The sequence below is a fragment of the Ahaetulla prasina genome, chromosome 7 (assembly GCF_028640845.1).
Source record: "Ahaetulla prasina isolate Xishuangbanna chromosome 7, ASM2864084v1, whole genome shotgun sequence".
NCBI classification, from domain to species: domain Eukaryota; kingdom Metazoa; phylum Chordata; class Lepidosauria; order Squamata; family Colubridae; genus Ahaetulla; species Ahaetulla prasina.
The window spans coordinates 86,774,162-86,797,562 of record NC_080545.1 but is presented as its reverse complement, the minus strand read 5'-3'; the positions used below and the strand labels follow the sequence as shown (position 1 = coordinate 86,797,562).

The 23,401-nt window shown below is 43.1% G+C and overlaps 1 protein-coding gene and 1 long non-coding RNA gene across 2 annotated transcripts in view; one reads left to right on the top strand and one right to left on the bottom strand.

Annotated features, from left to right (window-relative positions):
- Positions 1–10,746, bottom strand: part of DERA (deoxyribose-phosphate aldolase) — a 65,859-nt gene extending 55,113 nt beyond the window's left edge. The window contains 2 exon segments of the mRNA XM_058191272.1: positions 2,724–2,821; positions 10,646–10,746. Coding sequence (XP_058047255.1) covers positions 2,724–2,821; positions 10,646–10,676 — 129 coding nt within the window. The 5' untranslated portion in view covers positions 10,677–10,746.
- A 74-nt stretch (positions 10,747–10,820) lies between these two features.
- On the top strand, positions 10,821–12,189 carry LOC131202114 (uncharacterized). The gene is made up of 2 exons (XR_009156062.1): positions 10,821–10,953; positions 11,571–12,189. It is a non-coding gene; the product is annotated as an uncharacterized LOC131202114 (long non-coding RNA).
- The last annotated feature ends 11,212 nt before the right edge of the window (positions 12,190–23,401 follow it).

Genomic DNA, 23,401 nt, shown 5'->3' with positions numbered 1-23,401 from the left:
AGGTAGGGAGAGGGAAAATGGGGATGATTTTGTGGCAGGGCAAGCACATGTGCGTGTGTGCGCGAGCGTCTGCAACATTCATAGTGATGTTTGCGCGACAAGGGCCGCAAGCGCCCGCAATGAGGCGAGTACAAGTGGGGCTGTGCGCACACACAGAGGCACGCGCACCGGCCGGCCAATCACGCAGCCCAGCCTGGTAGTGGGCCATGGCCCACAGGTTGGAAGATGATCTGACTGAAGCCATTTTTCTCCTGCCTCATACTTGCCATGAAGATAGACCGGCTAGCGGTCAAAACAAAAAGTTTTCCTCTGGGAACCAAGGTCATCCCAGCAGATGGCACAGCAGTGGTCAAGCAGCCTCCCAACTACCTTCATTGGAGAATGTGACCGGTGACACCTAGGGAGGGAATATTTGCTCTTTTAATTAGGGGGGAAACCGCAGGAACTTTTAAGAGTTGGTTTTCACTAGCTGTGCCGATAAGGTGTGTCCAATAAACATGTTCTTGTGGGGAATCTACCTGCCTTGGAGTTCTGCTTTCCTTGGATACATTACTCGAAACCCTGACGGGGACCCTGCTTTTGATTTAAACAAAATCAAATAAATTATGGTAGTAACTGTTGGCTTTGCATAAACAATAGTCAAATTAATTAAGACATGTATATGCCAACATATTGGGTACCTTGTATATTTACTGGTATCCACCCACTACTGAAAGCAGAAAAAGAGATTTCAGCTTATTCCCCTACTCCACACCATTATTAAAAGAGTGCAATTCTTTTTTCTGTTTTGATTTAAACAAGGTTTTTTAAAAAAATTGTAGAAAAGGGATTTAGTTGAATCCCCACGTTAGCTATAAGAAATAGAAAAGAACATACAATTAGCAGCTAGGAAGGGGATTCTAGTCTCCTTGTTTGCAAGATCAGTTGTGAAGAGAAACACAGTGAAAACTGTTCCAAGAATCAATTTGAACTGAAGAGGCGGTAGGAAGAATAGCTTTTTTAATAATCAATTAGAAAATTGTTTTTAATCAATGAGGTCATACCTAACTGGGTACAGGCAGTCCTTGACTTATGACCACATTCGGGTCCAGAATTTCTGATGCTAAGCAAGGCCTTTGTTAAATGCATTATGTCCGATTTTATGATCTTTTGGTTGTTGTTAAATGAATCACTAAAAGGGATGCGGTGGCCGAGTGGCTAAGATGCTAAGCTTGTCGATCAGAAGGTCAGCAGTTCAGTGGTTCGAATCCCTAGCGCTGCGTAACGGAGTGAGCTCCCGTTACTTGTCCCAGCTTCTGCCAACCTAGCAGTTCGAAAGCACGTAAAAAATGCAAGTAGAAAAAATGCAAGTACTTTGGTGGGAAAGTAACAGTACTCTGTGCGCCTTCAATGTTAAGTCATGCTGTCCACATGACCCCGGAGAGTCTTTGGAGAGTACTGGCTCTTCGGCTTAGAAACGGAGATGAGCACCGCCCCCTAGAGTCGGGAACGACTAGCGTGCATGTGCGGGGGAACCTTTACCTTAAATGAATCACTACGGTTGTTAAGTGAATCATGTGGTCACTAAGTATATCCAGCTTCTCTCATTGACTTTGCTTGTCAGAAGCCAGCTGGGAAGGTTGTGAACGGCAGTCCCATGAATGCCGCAGTGTTGTAAATACACACCTGTTGTCAAGAGTCTGAATGTGGATCATGTGACTTTGGGGGGGATGCTGCAATGGTTTTAAGTGTGAGGAGCGATCATTTCTCACTGTTTTTAGTGCCATTGTAATTTCGAATGGTCCCTGAACGAAGGATTGTTAAGTCGAGGACTACCTGCAGTCTCTGAAAAATGTGATCTTTAGGGACAGCATTTGGAAGCAAGAGCTCTCCAGCTTGTCCAACAAGACGTATATCTTAAACCAGAGTTCCACAACCTTTCCAGGTTGGCGGCCTGGAGCAGGTAGGGAGAGGGAAAAAGGGGATGATTTTGTGGCAGGGCAAGCACATGTGCGTGTGTGCGCGAGCGTCTGCAACATTCATAGTGATGTTTGCGCGACAAGGGCCGCAAGCGCCCGCAATGAGGCGAGTACAAGTGGGGCTGTGCGCACACACAGAGGCACGCGCACCGGCCGGCCAATCACGCAGCCCAGCCTGGTAGTGGGCCATGGCCCACAGGTTGGAAGATGATCTGACTGAAGCCATTTTTCTCCTGCCTCATAGTTGCCATGAAGATAGACCGGCTACCGGTCAAAACAAAAAGTTTTCCTCTTGGGAACCAAGGTCATCCCAGCAGATGGCACAGCAGTGGTCAAGCAGCCTCCCAACTACCTTCATTGGAGAATGTGACCGGTGACACCTAGGGAGGGAATATTTGCTCTTTTAATTAGGGGGGAAACCGCAGGAACTTTTAAGAGTTGGTTTTCACTAGCTGTGCCGATAAGGTGTGTCCAATAAACATGTTCTTGTGGGGAATCTACCTGCCTTGGAGTTCTGCTTTCCTTGGATACATTACTCGAAACCCTGACGGGGGACCCCTGTCTTAAAACATTTGTATTTTAGCTGTTCTTTGTGACCTTCCAAATCTGAAACTGAGTCGGATAAAAATACCATCTTTCACTGGCCCACTCTCACTGTTGAGTTTTGATGACAAAAGCAGCAAACATCATGAACAAAAGACGGCGCTAAAATTCACGGGAGAAAAATGTCTCTTTTAGAAACCTAAGAACAGAGGAACTTCTCACCAGCCAACTCTTTTTCATGGCCCGTTGCGTTTCAATCTGCGCTGCCCGCTTTAGAACAGCTGGGTGATTCACCCGAACCCGTGAAAGCCATGTGAGATCTAGAGGTGGGGAAAAACATCCATTTACTTCCATTGCCATTTATGTTCAAAATCAAAGTTTGGAAGAACAGAATCTGAAGGGGAGATGGGAGGAGGAGTCTTGGACACTGGTTCAGTTTTGGTCCTCTAATTATTCTTCTTTCATATTATCAACAACTATCACCTGTGTCATTTAATCTTTGTTGGAGGTGACCAGATTGGAGAAAAGTTAAAACATAATAAATATGAATTTAAAAAGTTTTTTGTTTCGTGCTACTTCCATCATCACTTCATTGCGAACAGAATAACAGAGTTGGAAGGGACCTTGGAGGTCTTCTAGTCCAACCCTGGTTCAAACAGGAGATCCTATACTATTTCAGACAAATGAAACTCTTTAAAGCCTCCAGTGATGGAGCATTTATAACTTCTGAAGGCAAATTGTTCCACTAATTGTTCTCCTTAGTTCTAAGTTGCTTCTCTCCTTGATTAGTTCCACCCATTGCTTCTTGTCCTGCTCTCAGGTGCTTTGGAGAATAGGTTGTCTCCCTCTACTTTGTGGCATCCCCTGAGATATTGGAACACTGCTATCATGTCTCCCCCAGTCCTTCTTCTCATCAAACTAGACATACCAAGTTCCAGCAACCGCTCTTTATGTTTTAGCCTCCAGTCCCCTAATCATCTTTGTTGCTCTTTTCTGCACTCTTTCTGGAGTCCCAACATGCGTAATAAGTTCTTCCTTATCCATATGATAGCTGGAGAATTCAGTGAGTTGAAGCTGTGCATCTTAAAGTTTCTAAGGTTGAAAAACTCTGCTGTAGATGATGCACCATAATTAAAAATGGAGGGCCTGTGCATATTTATTATTTTTATTCTTATCAATTTACATCCCAATGACTTTAGGTCATCTCCTCTCTCTCTTTCCCAGTCTAACTTCATAGGGTTGCTCTTTTAGGGGCAGGGGGTGTAATGGTGATACAAGCACCATGCATGCCATCCTGGGCTCCTGAAGGAAAGACAGAATATAAATAAATATTCCACCAGTTCTAAAAAGGAAAACTGGATTGCACGCCTGGGAAGGAACAGGTTTGAATCATCTTGAATGTCTGCTGAAAGACAAAGACGTTTCAATTCATTAAACCTGGGAGTATTAATAATACCATTTTTAATATGTCATCTGTTCCAATCAAATATTCATGGGGCTTCAGGGATCAAAGTAATTAAAGTAGTTAAACTACAGATAATTAGCCAACTTTCTTTAATCCTCCCTCTGAGGGGGTGAATGGGGGATGGAAATCTGCTTTGTTTCATCTGAAGATATATTCCAAAGCTTTGCCTTCAAAACTGTATTCAGTCGTTTCTCTGGAACATGCAATCTTGCCGAATTCCAGGACACTCAATGTATTTGGCCTTGCGTCCAACCAGCATATTTGGTACCAAGCCAAAACCAAAATCATGCTAGAACAGTGCACTGCTTTGGATCTGGATCTTCTAAAAGGCCTTCGAGGGGGCTAGAAAGCATAAACACGGCAACTTTCTACAAACTCCTAAACAACAATCCTGCCAGGGTTGCACAGCTGCCCTCTGTAGTTGTGATGCTGGGAAAAGATGTGGCTGTTTTAAAGGGGCTCCATCCGTGCTCTTCAAAGCAGCACTTTGTGTAGGAGATGAGCAGACTGAATCCAAAGGCGGAGTTAAAGACAGTATATCACAGAAGTGAGTACACCCCCTCACATTTTGTAAATGTTTAAGTATATCTTTTACTGTGACAACATTGAAGAAATGACACTTGGCTGCAATGTAAAGTAATGAGTATACAGGTTGTATAACAGTGTAAATGTGCTGTCCCCTCAAAATAACGCAACACACAGCCATAAATGTCTAAACTGCTGGCAGCACTCATACGTCTATTTCCCAAAGCCAACCTCTGGATATGACGCTGAGCATGGGCACTCAACTTCTTTGGTCGACCATGTCGAGGCCTGTTCTGAGCAGAACCTGTCCTGTTAAACCGCTGTATGGTCTTGGCCACCATGTTTCAGAGCTCAGTTTCAGAGTCTTGGCAACCTTCTTATAGCCCAGACCATCTTTATGTAGAACAATTAATTTTTTCAGATCCTTGGAGAGTTCACTGCCATGAGGTGCCATGTTGAACTTCCACTGACCCTTAGCTAATGAAAATTCATCTTGATTATTAGTAAATCAAATTCTTGGGTATAGGTAGCACATAAGAATGTTTTTTTGTCTTTGAACTCTACTCCTGTTCTTGGTTACTTGTGCCTGATATTTTCTGGAGATCAAATCCAAATCTTAAAAAGAGATTTATTTTCTTAGGCCGTTTAAAAGAGCATTTCAACCCAAAAACATCTCCCCGAATTATGAAGTAGGAAATACCAACAGCTCATAAATTCCTCTACTGGTAGTGCTCAACCTATGACCATCATGGAGTCTGTAATCATAAAGTGAACCCATTGTTCATTATGGGCTGCTTTCGCCAAAAATTGGAAGTCAGTGTGTTTTTTGGCAAACATGGGTCATAGGACTGCAGGTTGCTACAAACAGGCATAAATGAGGCCTAGTTGCTAAGGGCCCAACATGAGGTCAATGATAATGGAAGAACTTCGGAACCAAGTCCTAAATACTGGGGAAGGGGTTGTCTGTTGTAACCTCAAATGGTCTCTAAAGCTGGGGTCTCCAACCTTGGCAACATTAAAGACTTGTGGACTTCAACTCCCAGAAGCTTTGCTGGCTGAGGATCTCTGGGAATTGAAGTCCACAAGTCTTAAAGTTGCCAAGGTTGGAGACCCCTGATTTAAAAGACCAGTCATACATTGAAGACTATCTGTACCTGTACCTTGGAAAACCATAGCAACAACGAAAGGAAACATGACTTTTCATCTGCAGGCCCAGAATCCTTTGAAATAACTTGCCTGCCAATGTTTGCTAACTGCTGGGATTATATTTCTTTTCCCACAACCTTCCAACCATCTTTGGTAATACTGGTTCTATCAGCTGATATGAAAATTGTCAAGTATGATTTAGCATCCTTTAGCGCGTTAGACTGCAGTCACTCCAGTGATCTCAATGTCTCTGAAAATTTGCCATTCAGTGGTTGTGAGTCCCTGTATGTTTCTGAGCTGTCTGGATTTTTTTTTTCTCTGCTAGTCATAAAAGATGGTTTTTGATGTTGTTTCCTTTCTTTTAAAGTATAAACATCCCAGAATTACCTCAAGTTTGGGGGTGGGGTGTCTAAATATATAAATACCAATAATTACCATGGTTCAACTTGGATTGAGGCCTTAAAAACATGCAGTTGATGCTTGACCCAGGATGAATTGTGCATCCACTGAAGTGTTAGAATTTCAGTTTTTATCTTCCCCTGCACTGTTGTTGCACTTACTCCTGTAAGCTCCCTCAGATCGCTTAATCAGTGTTTTTCTCAAACTTGGCAACTGCAAGATACGTGGATTTCAACTCCCAGAAGCTTTGCTGGCTGAGGATCTCTGGGAATTGAAGTCCACAAGTCTTAAAGTTGCCAAGGTTGGAGACCCCTGATTTAAAAGACCAGTCATACATTGAAGACTATCTGTACCTGTACCTTGGAAAACCATAGCAACAACGAAAGGAAACATGACTTTTCATCTGCAGGCCCAGAATCCTTTGAAATAACTTGCCTGCCAATGTTTGCTAACTGCTGGGATTATATTTCTTTTCCCACAACCTTCCAACCATCTTTGGTAATACTGGTTCTATCAGCTGATATGAAAATTGTCAAGTATGATTTAGCATCCTTTAGCCGCGTTAGACTGCAGTCACTCCAGTGATCTCAATGTCTCTGAAAATTTGCCATTCAGTGGTTGTGAGTCCCTGTATGTTTCTGAGCTGTCTGGATTTTTTTTTTCTCTGCTAGTCATAAAAGATGGTTTTTGATGTTGTTTCCTTTCTTTTAAAGTATAAACATCCCAGAATTACCTCAAGTTTGGGGGTGGGGTGTCTAAATATATAAATACCAATAATTACCATGGTTCAACTTGGATTGAGGCCTTAAAAACATGCAGTTGATGCTTGACCCAGGATGAATTGTGCATCCACTGAAGTGTTAGAATTTCAGTTTTTATCTTCCCCTGCACTGTTGTTGCACTTACTCCTGTAAGCTCCCTCAGATCGCTTAATCAGTGTTTTCTCAAACTTGGCAACTGCAAGATACGTGGATTTCAACTCCCAGAAGCTTTGCTGGCTGAGGATCTCTGGGAATTGAAGTCCACAAGTCTTAAAGTTGCCAAGGTTGGAGACCCCTGATTTAAAAGACCAGTCATACATTGAAGACTATCTGTACCTGTACCTTGGAAAACCATAGCAACAACGAAAGGAAACATGACTTTTCATCTGCAGGCCCAGAATCCTTTGAAATAACTTGCCTGCCAATGTTTGCTAACTGCTGGGATTATATTTCTTTTCCCACAACCTTCCAACCATCTTTGGTAATACTGGTTCTATCAGCTGATATGAAAATTGTCAAGTATGATTTAGCATCCTTTAGCCGCGTTAGACTGCAGTCACTCCAGTGATCTCAATGTCTCTGAAAATTTGCCATTCAGTGGTTGTGAGTCCCTGTATGTTTCTGAGCTGTCTGGATTTTTTTTTTCTCTGCTAGTCATAAAAGATGGTTTTTGATGTTGTTTCCTTTCTTTTAAAGTATAAACGTCCCAGAATTACCTCAAGTTTGGGGGCGGGGTGTCTAAATATATAAATACCAATAATTACCATGGTTCAACTTGGATTGAGGCCTTAAAAACATGCAGTTGATGCTTGACCCAGGATGAATTGTGCATCCACTGAAGTGTTTGAATTTCAGTTTTTATCTTCCCCTGCACTGTTGTTGCACTTACTCCTGTAAGCTCCCTCAGATCGCTTAAGCTTTATAAATCAGTGTTTTTCTCAAACTTGGCAACTGCAAGATACGTGGATTTCAACTCCCAGAAGCTTTGCTGGCTGAGGATCTCTGGGAATTGAAGTCCACAAGTCTTAAAGTTGCCAAGGTTGAGACCCCTGATTTAAAAGACCAGTCATACATTGAAGACTATCTGTACCTGTACCTTGGAAAACCACAGCAACAACGAAGGAAACATGACTTTTCATCTGCAGGCCCAGAATCCTTTGAAATAACTTGCCTGCCAATGTTTGCTAACTGCTGGGATTATATTTCTTTTCCCACAACCTTCCAACCATCTTTGGTAATACTGGTTCTATCAGCTGATATGAAAATTGTCAAGTATGATTTAGCATCCTTTAGCGCGTTAGACTGCAGTCACTCCAGTGATCTCAATGTCTCTGAAAATTTGCCATTCAGTGGTTGTGAGTCCCTGTATGTTTCTGAGCTGTCTGGATTTTTTTCTCTGCTAGTCATAAAAGAGATTTATTTTCTTAGGCCGTTTAAAAGAGCATTTCAACCCAAAAACATCTCCCCGAATTATGAAGTAGGAAATACCAACAGCTCATAAATTCCTCTACTGGTATTGCTCAACCTATGACCATCATGGAGTCTGTAATCATAAAGTGAACCCATTGTTCATTATGGGCTGCTTTCGCCAAAAATTGGAAGTCAATGTGTTTTTTGGCAAACATGGGTCATGGGACTGCAGGTTGCTACAAACAGGCATAAATGAGGGCTAGTTGCTAAGGGCCCAACATGAGGTCAATGATAATGGAAGAACTTCGGAACCAAGTCCTAAATACTGGGGAAGGGGTTGTCTGTTGTAACCTCAAATGGTCTCTAAAGCTGGGGTCTCCAACCTTGGCAACATTAAAGACTTGTGGACTTCAACTCCCAGAAGCTTTGCTGGCTGAGGATCTCTGGGAATTGAAGTCCACAAGTCTTAAAGTTGCCAAGGTTGGAGACCCCTGATTTAAAAGACCAGTCATACATTGAAGACTATCTGTACCTGTACCTTGGAAAACCACAGCAACAACGAAAGGAAACATGACTTTTCATCTGCAGGCCCAGAATCCTTTGAAATAACTTGCCTGCCAATGTTTGCTAAAAGCTAGGATTATATTTCTTTTCCCACAACCTTCCAACCATCTTTGGTAATACTGGTTCTATCAGCTGATATGAAAATTGTCAAGTATGATTTAGCATCCTTTAGCCGCGTTAGACTGCAGTCACTCCAGTGATCTCAATGTCTCTGAAAATTTGCCATTCAGTGGTTGTGAGTCCCTGTATGTTTCTGAGCTGTCTGGATTTTTTTTTTCTCTGCTAGTCATAAAAGATGGTTTTTGATGTTGTTTCCTTTCTTTTAAAGTATAAACGTCCCAGAATTACCTCAAGTTTGGGGGTGGGGTGTCTAAATATATAAATACCAATAATTACCATGGTTCAACTTGGATTGAGGCCTTAAAAACATGCAGTTGATGCTTGACCCAGGATGAATTGTGCATCCACTGAAGTGTTAGAATTTCAGTTTTTATCTTCCCCTGCACTGTTGTTGCACTTACTCCTGTAAGCTCCCTCAGATCGCTTAATCAGTGTTTTTCTCAAACTTGGCAACTGCAAGATACGTGGATTTCAACTCCCAGAATTCCCCAGCCAGCCATTCCCCAGCTAGCTAGCTAACTAGCTGGGGAATTCTGGGAATTGAAGTCCATATATCTTAAAGTTGCCACGTTTGAAAACCCCTGCTATAAATCAAGTAAACGAATAAGCAAACTTCTGGCACTTACATGCTTGTTTTTTCTTGCAGAATGTGAACCCTGTACTTTCAGATCCCTACCACTCAGTGTGTCCTTTAAACTCATTCAAGGTGTCTTACTTCTTTCTATTAACACTAACCAGAAAAACCAAGGCACGAACGGGACAGGGAGAAAAGCAACTATTGTGCGCTGTATGTACAACTTAAGAAACTGTTCTCGTCCCAAAGGTGTTTTTCCAAAAGGCCACTGGATTTTTTTTTTCCTGGATTTTTTTTTCTTTTCTTGTCTTTGAAAACGTTTTGCTTCTCATCCAAGAAGCTTCTTTGGTTCTGAAAAAGTGAAGAAGCCTCTTGGATTCATCTATAGAGATCTTCAGTCATCCAGGTCACGGTTGTCCCAAAGGTGCTTTTTTTCAGGAGGCAACTGGACTTTCTTGTTTTTTCTTTGAAGACGTTTCTCTTCTCATCCAAGAAGCTTCTTCAGCTCTGACAGGATAGTGGGGAAGCGGAAGAAGCTTCTTGGATGAGAAGCAAAAGGTCTTCAAAGAAAAAAACAAGAAACTCCAGGTGGAAAAGCACCTTTGGAGCAACCAGGACCTTGAATGACTGAGAATCTCTACAGATGACTTCAAGAAGCTTCTTCATTTTTTCAGAACCAAAGAAGCGTCTTGGATGAGAAGCGAAACGTTTTCAAAAAACAAAACAAAACCAAGGACATCCAGTGGCCTTTTGGAAAAAAGTCCAGTGGCCTTTGGGACCAACCATGACTTGGATAACCGACGATCTCCATAGACATAAAGGAACTGCTCTCTTATTTGCTCCAACAATTGACTGGTAAGTTTTCATCTCCCAGTTCCTTTCCTGGGAACAGTAACCTTGGTGGGCTAAACAAATCGGCCCCGTAGAAGAAGTGATGATTAAGATTAATTAAGAGCATGCATTTCAGACCATTGCAGAGGCCCGGGTTCATCTCCCCGAACCGCTGGTCTGCAGCCGGCATCGCGCTCGACCAGCGAAAGGGAAAAACCTCTTTGGCACATCTGGAGCCTGGGAAAACCTCCAAGTTCAAAGCACCCTTTCCTTTATCCCAGCCCGCCTGTACCGTCCACCGCCCTTTGTCCAGATGCGCCCTCAGCTTGCAAGCTGCAGCCCGGCTTACCTAACTCCGTGCCCCGGTTGCTAGCAGCCATGATCGGCGAAGAAGCGAAAGTCGATGCTCTTCCAGGGCAAGGCGCTTTCACCGCGCTTCCTGGTTACGCCCTTTCCCTCCTTCCCTCCCCCCTCCGTTTTCCTCCTCCTCCTCCTCCTCTTCCTCTTTCTGTCGTGTCCCCTCCTCCAGAAGGGCCTCCGGGGCAGAGAAAGGCGAATCGGATCCGCACCTCTTTGGCCGATCGCTTGTAAAACTGCAAAGAAAGCAGGCCCCGCGATTCTGCAGATGGTAAAGACAAAGCGGATCCCCGCTGTCAGGTAGTGAGCAAAGAAAAGGAGAGGCAAAGGGCTTTGGTGGTTGTTATTATTATTATTATGATTCTTTTATTCATTAAACGTGAAACTCAGTCAACTGAACATTCAAAAATGCATCACAAATACCATTGACTGGTGTTAATGGTTGATACGGGATGCAGCCAGAGTCCTAGGTATCAACCAAGTACCTTCTTAAGATGTACGATGTTCCAAGTAGCACAGTTTTTTGCAGTTCCGCTGGTGTTATTGCAGGAAGCTGCAATTTCTTGATGTATCTTATAAAATTCTTGGACATGATACCAAGTGCCCCGATGACAATGGGTATCACTGTTACATGTTTCATCCATAACCACGTAGTTTCGATGGCCGCTATTTCGTGATTTTTTTTTCTAGTTCTTTTTCTCCGACTCTGGCGTCTCCTGGCACCACAATATCAATAAATTGTACTTTTCAACAACTGTGATATCTGGCGTGTTGTGTTTCAAATGACGATGCTTCTGTATTTGAAAATCCCACAAGATCTTCACTTTCTCATTTTCAATAACTTTTTCCACTTTATGTTCCCATGACATTATTATCATTATCATCATCATCATCATCATCATTATTCGCACAATCAGCCAGATGTTCAGACCGGGTTTGGCATTGTTGTCTACCTATTGAGTCCTTACCAAGGACTGGATATTTGACGATGTTAGTTATCGTTGCAGGATGGAAGCAGTTCCAAGTAAAGCCGCCTTCTGCAATTGACTGATGGCAAATTTGTCAATGCCTATGGTGTTCAAGTGGTGCTCCAGTTATTTTGGGATTCCACCCAAGGCGCCTATTGCTATTGGTACTATCCTTGCATGCTTTTGCCATAGTCGTTCTATTTCTGTTTGTAGGTCTTTGTATTTTGTTCTTTCTCTTCTATTCTGCTGTCTCCAGCCACTGCCTCATCCACTATCCAGACTTTTTTGTCTTTCTTATCGATAACTGTTAAGTCCAGGGTGTTATGTGGCAGGTGCCTGCCTGTCTGAATTCTGAAGTCCAAGAACAATTTAACTTCTTCATTTCCTGTGACTTCTGTTTTATGGTCCCACCAGTTTTTGCTTACAGGCAAATAATATTTCCTGCAGATCTTCCAATGCACCATTGTTGCTACTTTGTCGTGCCACTGTTTGTATTGTTGTTGTTGTTTATTGTTATTATTATTAAAAAAGGCATGCATGGCCCTGTCTGTGGTATGCTTAATATGAACTAGGATTCATTCCTTGCCCAGAGAAAGTGGGGAGTGCAAAGATAAAACGGTCCCTTGTGGTGATTGATGCGCTCACGCTGCTTTTGGGCTCATCAATTGCAACGGCCCCTATTAGTCCTGCAGTGATTGAGCTGCCTTGATTTTACAACCAGGAGGCCGGCTTCATTAATGATTTACAGTTACATCATCCAGATAAATCAACATTGCAGACTGGACAATGTGCACCCTCTTGGGTGTACAAGTTATCAGAGGTCGAAATGCAGCCCTTGTTGATCTCCACAGTCACGGAGTTTAAGGGCTAAATGTAGGCCTTGCTCCCCCTCCCTCCAGCCAATAAGATAGGCATGTGGCACCAGTGATAAAATGAGGGGGAAAGAGTCCATCATCTTACCTTCTCAGAGAAAAGGTAGGAAAGGAATGTCACCTTTGGAATCCAGCAAGAAAGCTAAATTCAGCAATTCAGAATTTATTGGGTTTTTGACAAAGCGGCCTCTGGCCTTACAAAAGTTTTAGGCGGGGGTCAGAGAGCAGTCATTTTTCTCCCTGCGGAAGCATTAAGAACTGCAGTTTTTCAATTGTTTTTAAAGCTGTGCCAATAGCATTGGCCGTGTTGTGACCCAGGCCCAAGTAGGTAGTAGGAAACTCAGTGTAAAAACAAACAAACTTTATTCGAACAGCTGAGAATTACTTTATTCTCAGCCTAGTTCAACTAAATTAAAGCAAACTCCTTGTCAGGCTACCTCCGACAGTAAATAGGGAAGAATTCACCTTGACTCCATTTGGAATGAAAACAAGTACTTTTACTTTTACAGTCTTGATAGCAGCCAAGCAAAGCTGGAACTGAGACAAAATATGGCAAACATATCATATCCCCCCAATTGTCCCTCCTCCTCCAGGAGGTCAGGCTGGTCTGGTCCAATGCCAACTCCTTCACGGCCCCTCGTGGTAATCTTCTTCCACAGGTCTCTGGATGTCAGTCAACTCAGGAATGCAGTGTCGGTTAGAAAAGCGCGCGCTGATAACACTCAATCATTAATCATCCCTCCTCCCTGTTATGTCAGCCGACACTCTTAATAAGCTCCTTTCCCTTACCCCGGACGGTGGTATGATACATCTCATGATCTTAAGAGTTTATAATACAGAAATAAACATTTTACATTCTATCTACTGATATAATCATTTAAAAGTAAATGAAGAGTGGAGTGGAGGCTGACATTCGGCCCTCCTGCAACAAGGACGTCAGTCCTAGAAAGAAAAAAGAAGTTAGGGTTTGTCAGGATATTTTTTATAGAATTGTGCTATTTTTTCCGATGCATGAATATCTTCTTTGTTCACCCATTCAGCTTGGGATAACGGAAGTGTTTCCAGGAAATAAGATATTGAATTTTATTTCTATGTTTTCTTGAGTCTAAAATTTCTTTTATTTCAAAGTGTTGTTCTCCCTCTATGAGAATTGGTATAGGAGGGGGTGTATGGTTAGGACGGAAAGTAGACGTGTGTTCAGGTTTCAGCAAACTCACATGGAAAACGGGGTGGATTCTCCTAAGTGTTTTTGGTAAATCTAGTTGTACCGTCACGGGGTTGATGATTTTTACTATGGGGAAAGGTCCCACATATTTGGGTCCAAGTTTCTTAGATTTCTGAGTGGTTTGAAGATATTTGGTGGAAAGATAAACTTTATCGCCCACTTGATATTCGTTCTCAGGGGATCTTTTTTTATCTGCTTGTTTTTTATGCGCACGGTGAGCGTCGTCGATCGCCTTGCGAGTCATTTTCCATGTGCTTTGTATTTGATCTATCCATTCTGATAAAGAGGAAACAGTAGTTTCTTCCTGTGGGAGTTCCGAGATAGGAACAAAATCTTGGCCTGAAGCTATTTTAAAGGGAGTAAATCCCGTGCTACTATGAATTGAGTTGTTGTAGGCAACTTCAGCAAAAGGTAAGAGATCAGCCCAATTATCTTGCTGGTAGTTAACATAACATCGGAGATATTGTTCTAGTACAGAGTTCGAACGTTCACAGCTTCCATTAGTTTGAGGATGATGGGAGGAGCTTAATCCTTGGGCGGAACCAATGAGTCGTAAAAATTCTTTCCAAAATTTAGAAGTGAATTGAACTCCTCGATCTGAAATGATGCGATCAGGCACTCCGTGAAGTCTATAAATGTGTTGTACAAACAACTTTGCTAGAGTCTTTGAGGAGGGTATTTTTGAACATGGAATAAAATGGACTTGTTTGGAGAAAAGGTCAGTCACTACCCATATAACAGTATTGCCTGAACTTTCAGGTAATTCTACTATGAAATCCATGGATATTTCTTTCCATGGGGTTCCTGGTCTGGCTACCGTTTGTAGTAGTCCAGGAGGTTTTCCCGGAGGCCTTTTGGATGATGCACAGACCGGGCAACTTGCTACATATGCTTGAATGTCTTTTTTAAGACTTGGCCACCAAAATTGTCTTTTAAGAAGATGCAAAGTTTTCACAAATCCAAAATGCCCTGCCATTTTGGCATCATGGCATCGTTGTAGGATGGTTTCTCTGAGTGATAGAGGAACATATAGTTTTGTTCCAATCCAAGCTAGTCCATCACGGAGTGTGCATTCATGGGAATGCGTTAAGTACCAGTCATCGGTGTTTAAAGCTTCTTTAAACGATTTGGTTAGTTCACCTGGGAGTGAGGGGTCAGCTTTGGGTGGCTTCTAGTTATTGCTGGGGCCGCCAACTGTTGCAGGAAGTATTGGTTGAACCACCTCGGGCGAGTGCAATTGTATTGGGGTAAACGTGAAAGAGCATCTGCTAAAGTTTTCCTCCAGGAATATAATGTAAAGTAAAATTAAAGCGGTTAAAATATTGAGCCCAACGGGCTTGTTTAGGCGAAAGTTTTCTAGGAGTCTTTAGCGCTTCTAGATTTTTGTGATCAGTCCAAACTTCAAAAGGATGATTTGAACCTTCTAAGAATTGTCTCCATGTCCGTAGAGCCCAATGAACTGCAAACGCTTCTTTTTCCCAAATAGCCCATCGTCTTTCGGTTTCAGTCAATTTTCGAGAAGTGAAAGCACAGGGTTGTAAATTACCATCAGTATTGTTTTGGAGCAAGACGGCTCCGACTGCTACATCACTTGCATCAGCTTGTATTACAAAAGGAACATCCATGTCAGGGTGCTTTAAAATAGGTTCGGCGGCAAAGAGTCGTTTCAATTTTTCAAATGCTGCTTGACATTCCATTGTCCATTCGAGGGGTAATGATGGTTTGGGTTTCGTGTCTCCTTTAGTTTTTAAGAGGTTAGTGATTGGTAAAGCAATTTGAGCAAAGGAGGGGATGAATTGACGATAGAAATTTGCAAATCCCAAAAAACTTTGGAGCTGTTTGCGTGTGCGTGGGGGGGCCCATTCCAAAACAGCTTTCACTTTTCCTGGATCCATTTCTAACCCATCAGCCGAGATGCGATATCCTAGGTAGTCTATTTTGGTTTGATGGAAATCACATTTGGATAGCTTGCAATATAGTTCTGCAGATAATAACTTTTTGAGTACAGCTCTTACTAGTTTAATATGTTCTTCCATTGTTTCTGTATAGATAAGTATGTCGTCAAGGTAGACAAGAACTCCTTTGAACAAATGCTGATGGAGTATTTCATTTATTAGTTGCATAAAAACTGCGGGCGCCCCCTGCAGTCCAAATGGCAGTACTCGAAACTGGAAACATCCTAGTGGACAGTTGAAAGCGGTTTTCCATTCATCCCCCTCTTTTATACGAACTCTGTAGTAGGCTTCTCGCAGGTCCAGTTTGGTGAAGAATTTTCCCTTCGCTAAATGTGCTAACATGTCTTTCATGAGTGGCATGGGGTATATGTTTTCGACGCACACTGCGTTTAGGTTCCTATAGTCAACTATAAGACGAAAGGAGCCATCTTTCTTTTCTCGGAACATCACTGGCGCCGCCACGCGAGGCCTAGCCGGTTGGATAAAGCCCCGTTCTAGGTTTTTGTCTATGAATTTACGTAGTTCTCCCAATTCCTTTTGGGTCATGGGATAAGCTTTTGGCTTTGGAAGCTTTACCCCCGGAAGGATGTCTATGGCACAGTCAATAGGCCTATGGGGAGGAAATCGTCTGATGCTTTCTCACTAAAGACTTCTCGCAAGTCCCAGTATTCCTTGGGTATTCTCTCTTCCCCGTCTATCCGTTCAATCATTGCCCCTAACTTATCCTGGTGCAAGGTCACGGTAGGTCCCTTCTTGGGTTTCCCCTTTTCCCCTTTTAAGGTTTTGGAACGGAAACGTAGGACTCCCGTTCTCCAGTTAATATGGGGGTTCCATTTCCGCAACCATGACAAGCCTAACAACAGGGGTTGGTCCATTCCTGGGGCTACTATGAAGTTCAGAATTTCGGTGGTCTCCTATTATCATTTCTATGGGTTCCGTTACGAAATGGGCGGGCCCTCCCCCTGCCACAGAGCCATCTAACTGGGCAAACGCTATGGGCCTACTTAAGGTTCTCAACCTTAGTTCCATTTTTTCTACTAGTTCGGGACTGACCATACATCTAGTGCATCCAGAATCGAGTAGTGCTAGCAGTTCCCCCTTATTACCCGAAGAGGGTACATGTAGATTAACTGGAATGTCCAAGGGGCCCCGTGCCCAACTCACCAGAAGGTCTTCATCGGACTCTGACGTGGTTTTGCTGTCGTCAGTATCAGCCGACACTTCGCCATCCTCCTTGATGGGCGTGCCCTTCTTGGCAACGCCCTCCCCACGTTTTTGCTGGTTTACGCGCCTTAGCTGCTGGCTTCACTGGTTCCTTTTCACCACCAGAGGTCGCGCTTGGTATCAACTTAACCCTGCAGTCGGCTGCTCGGTGGCCTTCTTTTCCACATCTGTAGCACGGAGACGAACGGGGGCTTCCTCCCTCCCATCTAGGGCGTCCCTATAAGTTCCTTCTGGAAACGGCCAAGGGATGGCCCTCCAATGCGCTGTCTTCTGCCGCGGTCCTTCACTAACTCGATTTCCATCTCTGCTGCCAGGGTGTACCAGCCATACAGCGTAGTTGGAGAGGCTCGTGCTCGACACAGTTCATAGAGATCTCCATTCAGACCATCTTTGAAAATGTCTACAAGGGTCACCTCCGACCACCCTCTCATCAAGGGAACTAAATCACTGAACTCCTGGTTATAATCAGCCACCGGCCTCCTCCCTTGCCTGATGGTTTTCATCCGACCTTTGGCCTTTTGCTCTGCCAGGGGGTCCTCAAACCTCCTCCTCGGTGCAGTCATAAAATGCTCGTAGTTTTGCAGTAAGGGGGAGTGGTTTGTATGTAACGACACATACCACGCAGCTGCTCTTCCGGTCAAATTATGGGTCACAGCTCTCACTTGTGCTGCCTGTGACCAATAATCTTCCCCCCAGTCTATCATGTGGTCATTCACTTTCGCCAGGAACAGTCCCAACTCCTTCGCATTTCCATCAAATTTCTCTGATATGGGGGGAATTTTGGCTTTTCCTTCCCCTCGGCCTTGCTTGGTCAGCAGGTGGCGCCCGCCCTCATCCAATTCAGCTTCCTCTGGGAGAGTTTCCAGCCCTGGCTCTTCAGAAATCTCACCACCCTGGAAATCACCTTAGCTGGCCCCTTTGTATTCTCTTCCTCCTCTTCTCCTCCCACCTGGAGGACCGAATAGGGATTCATACCTTTGGCGAGCTGCTTGCCTCACTTTCACTTCACGGAACAGGCGTAAGGCTTCCTCCAACTGGAGCTTGTCCCTTATCTCTTGTTCTGTTTCCGAAAGTTTTCTTTTCCTTTTTCTTTTCCTTTTAGTTACTCCAGAGGAAGCTTTTGGTGCTTGGTTTCCACCTTCCTCTTCCAGTTTTAGTTGCTCTGCCCACCGAGCTCTGCAATCTTCCAGCTCAGGGTTAAAAGTGTCAGCAGAAATTCCTCCGGACGCCTCCCCAGCTCAGCCGGCAGCAGGCCTTCCATCACATTTGGGTTTCTCCCCGGTATTGCGATTGCAATCCTGGTTGGTAGACATGATGTGAGTTCCAGCTTAATGTCAGGCTACCTCCGACGGTAAATAGGAAAGAATTCACCTTGACTCCATTTGGAATGAAAACAAGTACTTTTACTTTTACAGTCTTGATAGCAGCCAAGCAAAGCTGGAACTGAGACAAAATATGGCAAACATATCATATCCCCCCAATTGTCCCTCCTCCTCCAGGAGGTCAGGCTGGTCTGGTCCAATGCCAACTCCTTCACGGCCCCTCGTGGTAATCTTCTTCCACAGGTCTCTGGATGTCAGTCAACTCAGGAATGCAGTGTCGGTTAGAAAAGCGCGCGCTGATAACACTCAATCATTAATCATCCCTCCTCCCTGTTATGTCAGCCGACACTCTTAATAAGCTCCTTTCCCTTACCCCGGACGGTGGTATGATACATCTCATGATCTTAAGAGTTTATAATACAGAAATAAACATTTTACATTCTATCTACTGATATAATCATTTAAAAGTAAATGACGAGTGGAGTGGAGGCTGACACTCCTCCCAACACAATTCCTCAGTCCTATCACCAACCTTGGTCCAATTATGCAAATTGCCAAGGGCCTTTCTTGGCAAAAGTTCAGAAGACACCGATACAAAATAAATGCAAGAAGACGAAGCTATCAACGTTGTTTTCCGGCAAAGAACCCAAACACCATTGCTGGTCTTTTAAGCCTTATGGGAGGGGCCAATCATCTCTTGGCCCTACTCCTGAGTTGTCCTTTTTGCTTGAGCTGCTCTTGCCTTCTGGCAGCTCTTCTCATGCGTGCATTAGGAACGGGCTCCTCCTGTTCCTCTGCCTCACTACTGTCAGTCTCTGGAGGCTCTGGAATCCGCATCTCACTCCCCGATGGCCCTGGCCCCACCTCTGCCTCTGATGCAGAGCCCTCATCCAGGACTTCCCCAGCCTCCAGGACTGGCCCACGCTCTTCCTCAGCCTCATTGCTGTCTGACTCCAGCTCTGCAGGCTGCTGGCGGACCACAACAGGCTGCTGTTCTTGAGGTCAAAAGGTTTTCTTCTTGCAGTAAATACTATTGCTTCAGAAAGTCCTCCTTCAAGTTTCATAATGAAAAAGTTCTAACCTTCACTAGAGGTGTCACTGAGTTCCACCCAATGAAAAATGGTATTTGCTTGGAATCCATCTACATCCTAGCTTTTCAGGTACCTCTTGGCTTAAATGTGGAGCAGATAATGGGGTGAAGGAAGCCACAAGGGGAGCTGCATATTTTGGAAGGTGCAACTGATTACAGGATGTCTTGAGTTTACAGGATCGTCCCTCATCTTTCTTTGCAAAACAGTTTGAATTGCAAGCAAGGATTAATAACACTCCATAACAGTGGTGAAATCTGAATGAATGAATATGAATGAATGAATATTTTAATTTGTATACCGCCCTTCTCCCGAAGGACTCAGGGCGGTGAACAGGCAGATAAAATACAGATATACACAATAATTAAAACAACCCTTAAAAACTGATTTAAATTTGCCCAAATATTAAAATAACATACACCCCGATAAAATTACAAAAATTTAAAAACCGGTTTAGTACCGGTTTGCTGGCTGCGCATGCGCGCTGCAAGCGCACATGTACATTGCGCACCGTGCATCAAAATGTGAGGTGCCCACGCGCAGTGCACGCCAAAAGGAGGCATGGGTTAAGTAGAACAGCGTGCTCGGGGGAAGGGTGATGTGTTATCTTTTTTTTTTTTACTTTTAAAAGCGTTTTTTAAAACCTATTCGGCCAAATAGGTTGTAAAAAAATGCTTTTAAAAGTTAAAAAAAGGCTCTGACAATCGCACGGCTCAGCTGTGATCGCCAGGGCCTTTTTTTTACCTTTTAAAGGCATTTTTTAAAAGAAGCGGCAAACAGGTGATTGGGCAGGCATGGGCAGGGATTTTGCTACCGGTTCTCCGAACCACCTACCGCTATTGCTACCGGATCAGCCAATCCAGTCTGAACCAGGAGCATTTCACCCCTGCTCCATAACCCTCTATCAGCTAAGAACAAAAGGCCGGCCATCGTGGAATAGAGTAGGTTAGTGACTCTGCACGTGTATGTACAGAAACCAATGGTGCCAATAAACCTGACATTTCTTTTATTGCTTCCAAGATGAAGCTCCAAAACCATTGCTGCATTAACCATCTACAAACACTTTTTCATAATGAAAATACAAGGTATTTCAGAATGTGGTAAATTTGAAGGCTATGCATGTGTCAAGAGTTATGGCCACAATTGGGACTACTTTCTGTTGCTAAGCAAGACAGTTATTGAGTCATGCCCGATTTTACTTTACTTGCCAGGTATGTTTTATAGAATAGAATTTTATTGGCCAAGTGTGATTGGACACACAAGGAATTTGTCTTGGTGCATATGCTCTCAGTGTACATAAAAGAAAAGATACGTTCATCAAGGTACAACATTTACAACTGTTTACAATTTACAATTGTTAAGCGAATCACTGCAGTCGTTAAGTGAATCGTGCAATTGTTATGCCAATCGGGCTTCTCCCACTGACTTCGCTTGTTGGAAGCCAGCTGGGAAGGTCACACATGGCAATCACATGACCCTGGGACTCTGCAACTGTAGTAAGTGCGCGTTGTTTGCCAAGCGCTCAAATTTTTATCACAAGACAGTGGGGATGCTGAATTAAGAGTAGGAACCGGTTATAAGTCTCTTTTTTTTCAGTGCCGTTGTAACTTTGGATGGTTGCTAAATGAATAACTGTAAGTGGAGGTCTACCTGTAATCTACAAGACCTACCCTTGAACATTTCAATAGGAAGCACACACAGAATGGAAAATCCTTTTCTTATAGGAACATGAGCATCCTGTGTTTTTCTACCACATAGCTAATGGCATCAGGTTATCGTATCCATGTGCTTGCATACAGATGGAGAGTTCAAGCAAAAATGTCTGCCAGAAATGAATGCAAAAAAAGATGGAGCACCAAGATACAGGGGGGAAAAAATTACTGTATTTATAAGCAACCAAGAGAGTTGGTTCTCTAGAATCAGCCAATTCATTCAAATTTTGTTTTGAGCGGAGGGAAAATTAACCCTCTCAGACCTTCCCACTAGAAAAAGACCATCTGCAAAAAAAAAAAAAAAAAAAGCCAGTATCGAAGGCTAGGCTACAATTATTCTTCCTGTATTATTTGATTTTGTAATCTGTATTCAAAATGCAGTAATGTTATTATTTCTCCTAAAAGCCATATTCCTAAATGTATGGTCCTATATAACTGTAGATTATGGGGATACCTTTTCATCTTTTTCACATTCTTTTCCACTAAAGGTGGAGAGTATGCTTTTTAATTGATCCATCCTAATAACTGCATTAATAACTGCATTGCTTCAAACGCTCTACCATCATCCCAGTGCCGAAGAAGCCCATCATCAAGGAACTGAATGACTACAGACCAGTTGCTCTAACATCTGTAGTCATGAAAACCTTTGAAAGGCTAGTGCTTTCCTACCTGAAAACCATCACGAATCCGCTCTTAGACCCCTTGCAATTTGCATACCGAGCAAATAGATCAACAGATGATGCTGTTAATATGGCTCTGCACTACATCCTACATCTTGAGTCTCCAAAGACCTATGCAAGGGTCCTTTTTGTAGACTTTAGTTCAGCATTCAATACCATCATTCCAGACATTCTTCTAACTAAGCTAAACCAGCTACAGGTACCGGAACAGACTTGTAAGTGGATCACAAGCTTCCTAACAAACAGGAAGCAGCAGGTGAAGCTAAGCAAGATCACATCAAATACCTGTACAATTAGCACAGGGGCGCCCCAAGGCTGTGTGCTCTCCCCACTTCTCTTCTCTCTGTATACCAATGACTGCATCTCCAATGATCCATTTGTTAAGCTACTGAAGTTCGCAGATGACACAACAGTGATTGGTCTCATTCGAGACAATGGCGAATCCGCATATAGACGAGAGGTCGAACGACTAGCCTTGTGGTGCAACCAAAACAATCTGGAACTGAACACACTCAAAACTGTAGAAATGGTGGTAGACTTTAGGAAAAACCCTTCCATACTTCCACCTCTCACAATACTTGACAACACAGTATCAACAGTAGAAACCTTCAAATTTCTGGGTTCTATCATATCGCAAGATCTCAAATGGACAGCTAACATCAAAAACATCATTAAAAAAGGACAACAAAGAATGTTCTTTCTGCGCCAACTCAGTAAGCTCAAACTGCCCAAGGAGCTGCTGATCCAATTCTACAGAGGAATTATTGAGTCTGTCATTTGCACCTCTATAACTGTCTGGTTCGGTTCTGCAACCCAACAAGAAAAACACAGACTTCAGAGGATAATTAGAACTGCAGAAAAAATAATTGCTACCAACTTGCCTTCCATTGAGGACCTGTATACTGCACGAATCAAGAAGAGGGCCGTGAAAATATTTGCAGATCCCTCGCATCCTGGACATAAACTGTTTCAACTCCTACCCTCAAAACGACGCTATAGAGCACTGCACACCAGAACAACTAGACACAAGAACAGTTTTTTCCCGAAGGCCATCACTCTGCTAAACAAATAATTCCATCAACACTGTCAGACTATTTACTGAATCTGCACTACTATTAATCGTTTCATAGTTCCCATCACCAATCTCTTTCCACTTATGACTGTATGACTATATGACTATAACTTGTTGCTGGAAATCCTTATGATTTATATTGATATATTGATCATCAATTGTGTTGTAAATGTTGTACCTTGATGAACGTATCTTTTCTTTTATGTACACTGAGAGCATATGCACCAAGACAAATTCCTTGTGTGTCCAATCACACTTGGCCAATAAAATTCTATTCTATTCTATTCTATTCTAAAATATTTCAGGTATTTTACTACCTCCATAGAATCAGTGTGTCACAGAGTTCATCTTAATTCTCGGCTCCCCTTGCACTGGCCGAACGCTCCGTTAGAATCTTTTTCAACAGATTTGCCAGATTTGCTGAACTGCATCGTTCAGATCATAGATATGAGTGTAAGACAATTTACTGCAACTCAACGGATACCTAAAGAGGAAGAGGATGGGAAAGGCTATTCTAAAATAATGGGCTTGTATTCCTTTTGATGCTGGATGTAATATGTTCTGAACACACGCTGCCATTTCTAAACATCAATGCCCGATCTTATATTTAGTCTCCAGTTAATGCAGATG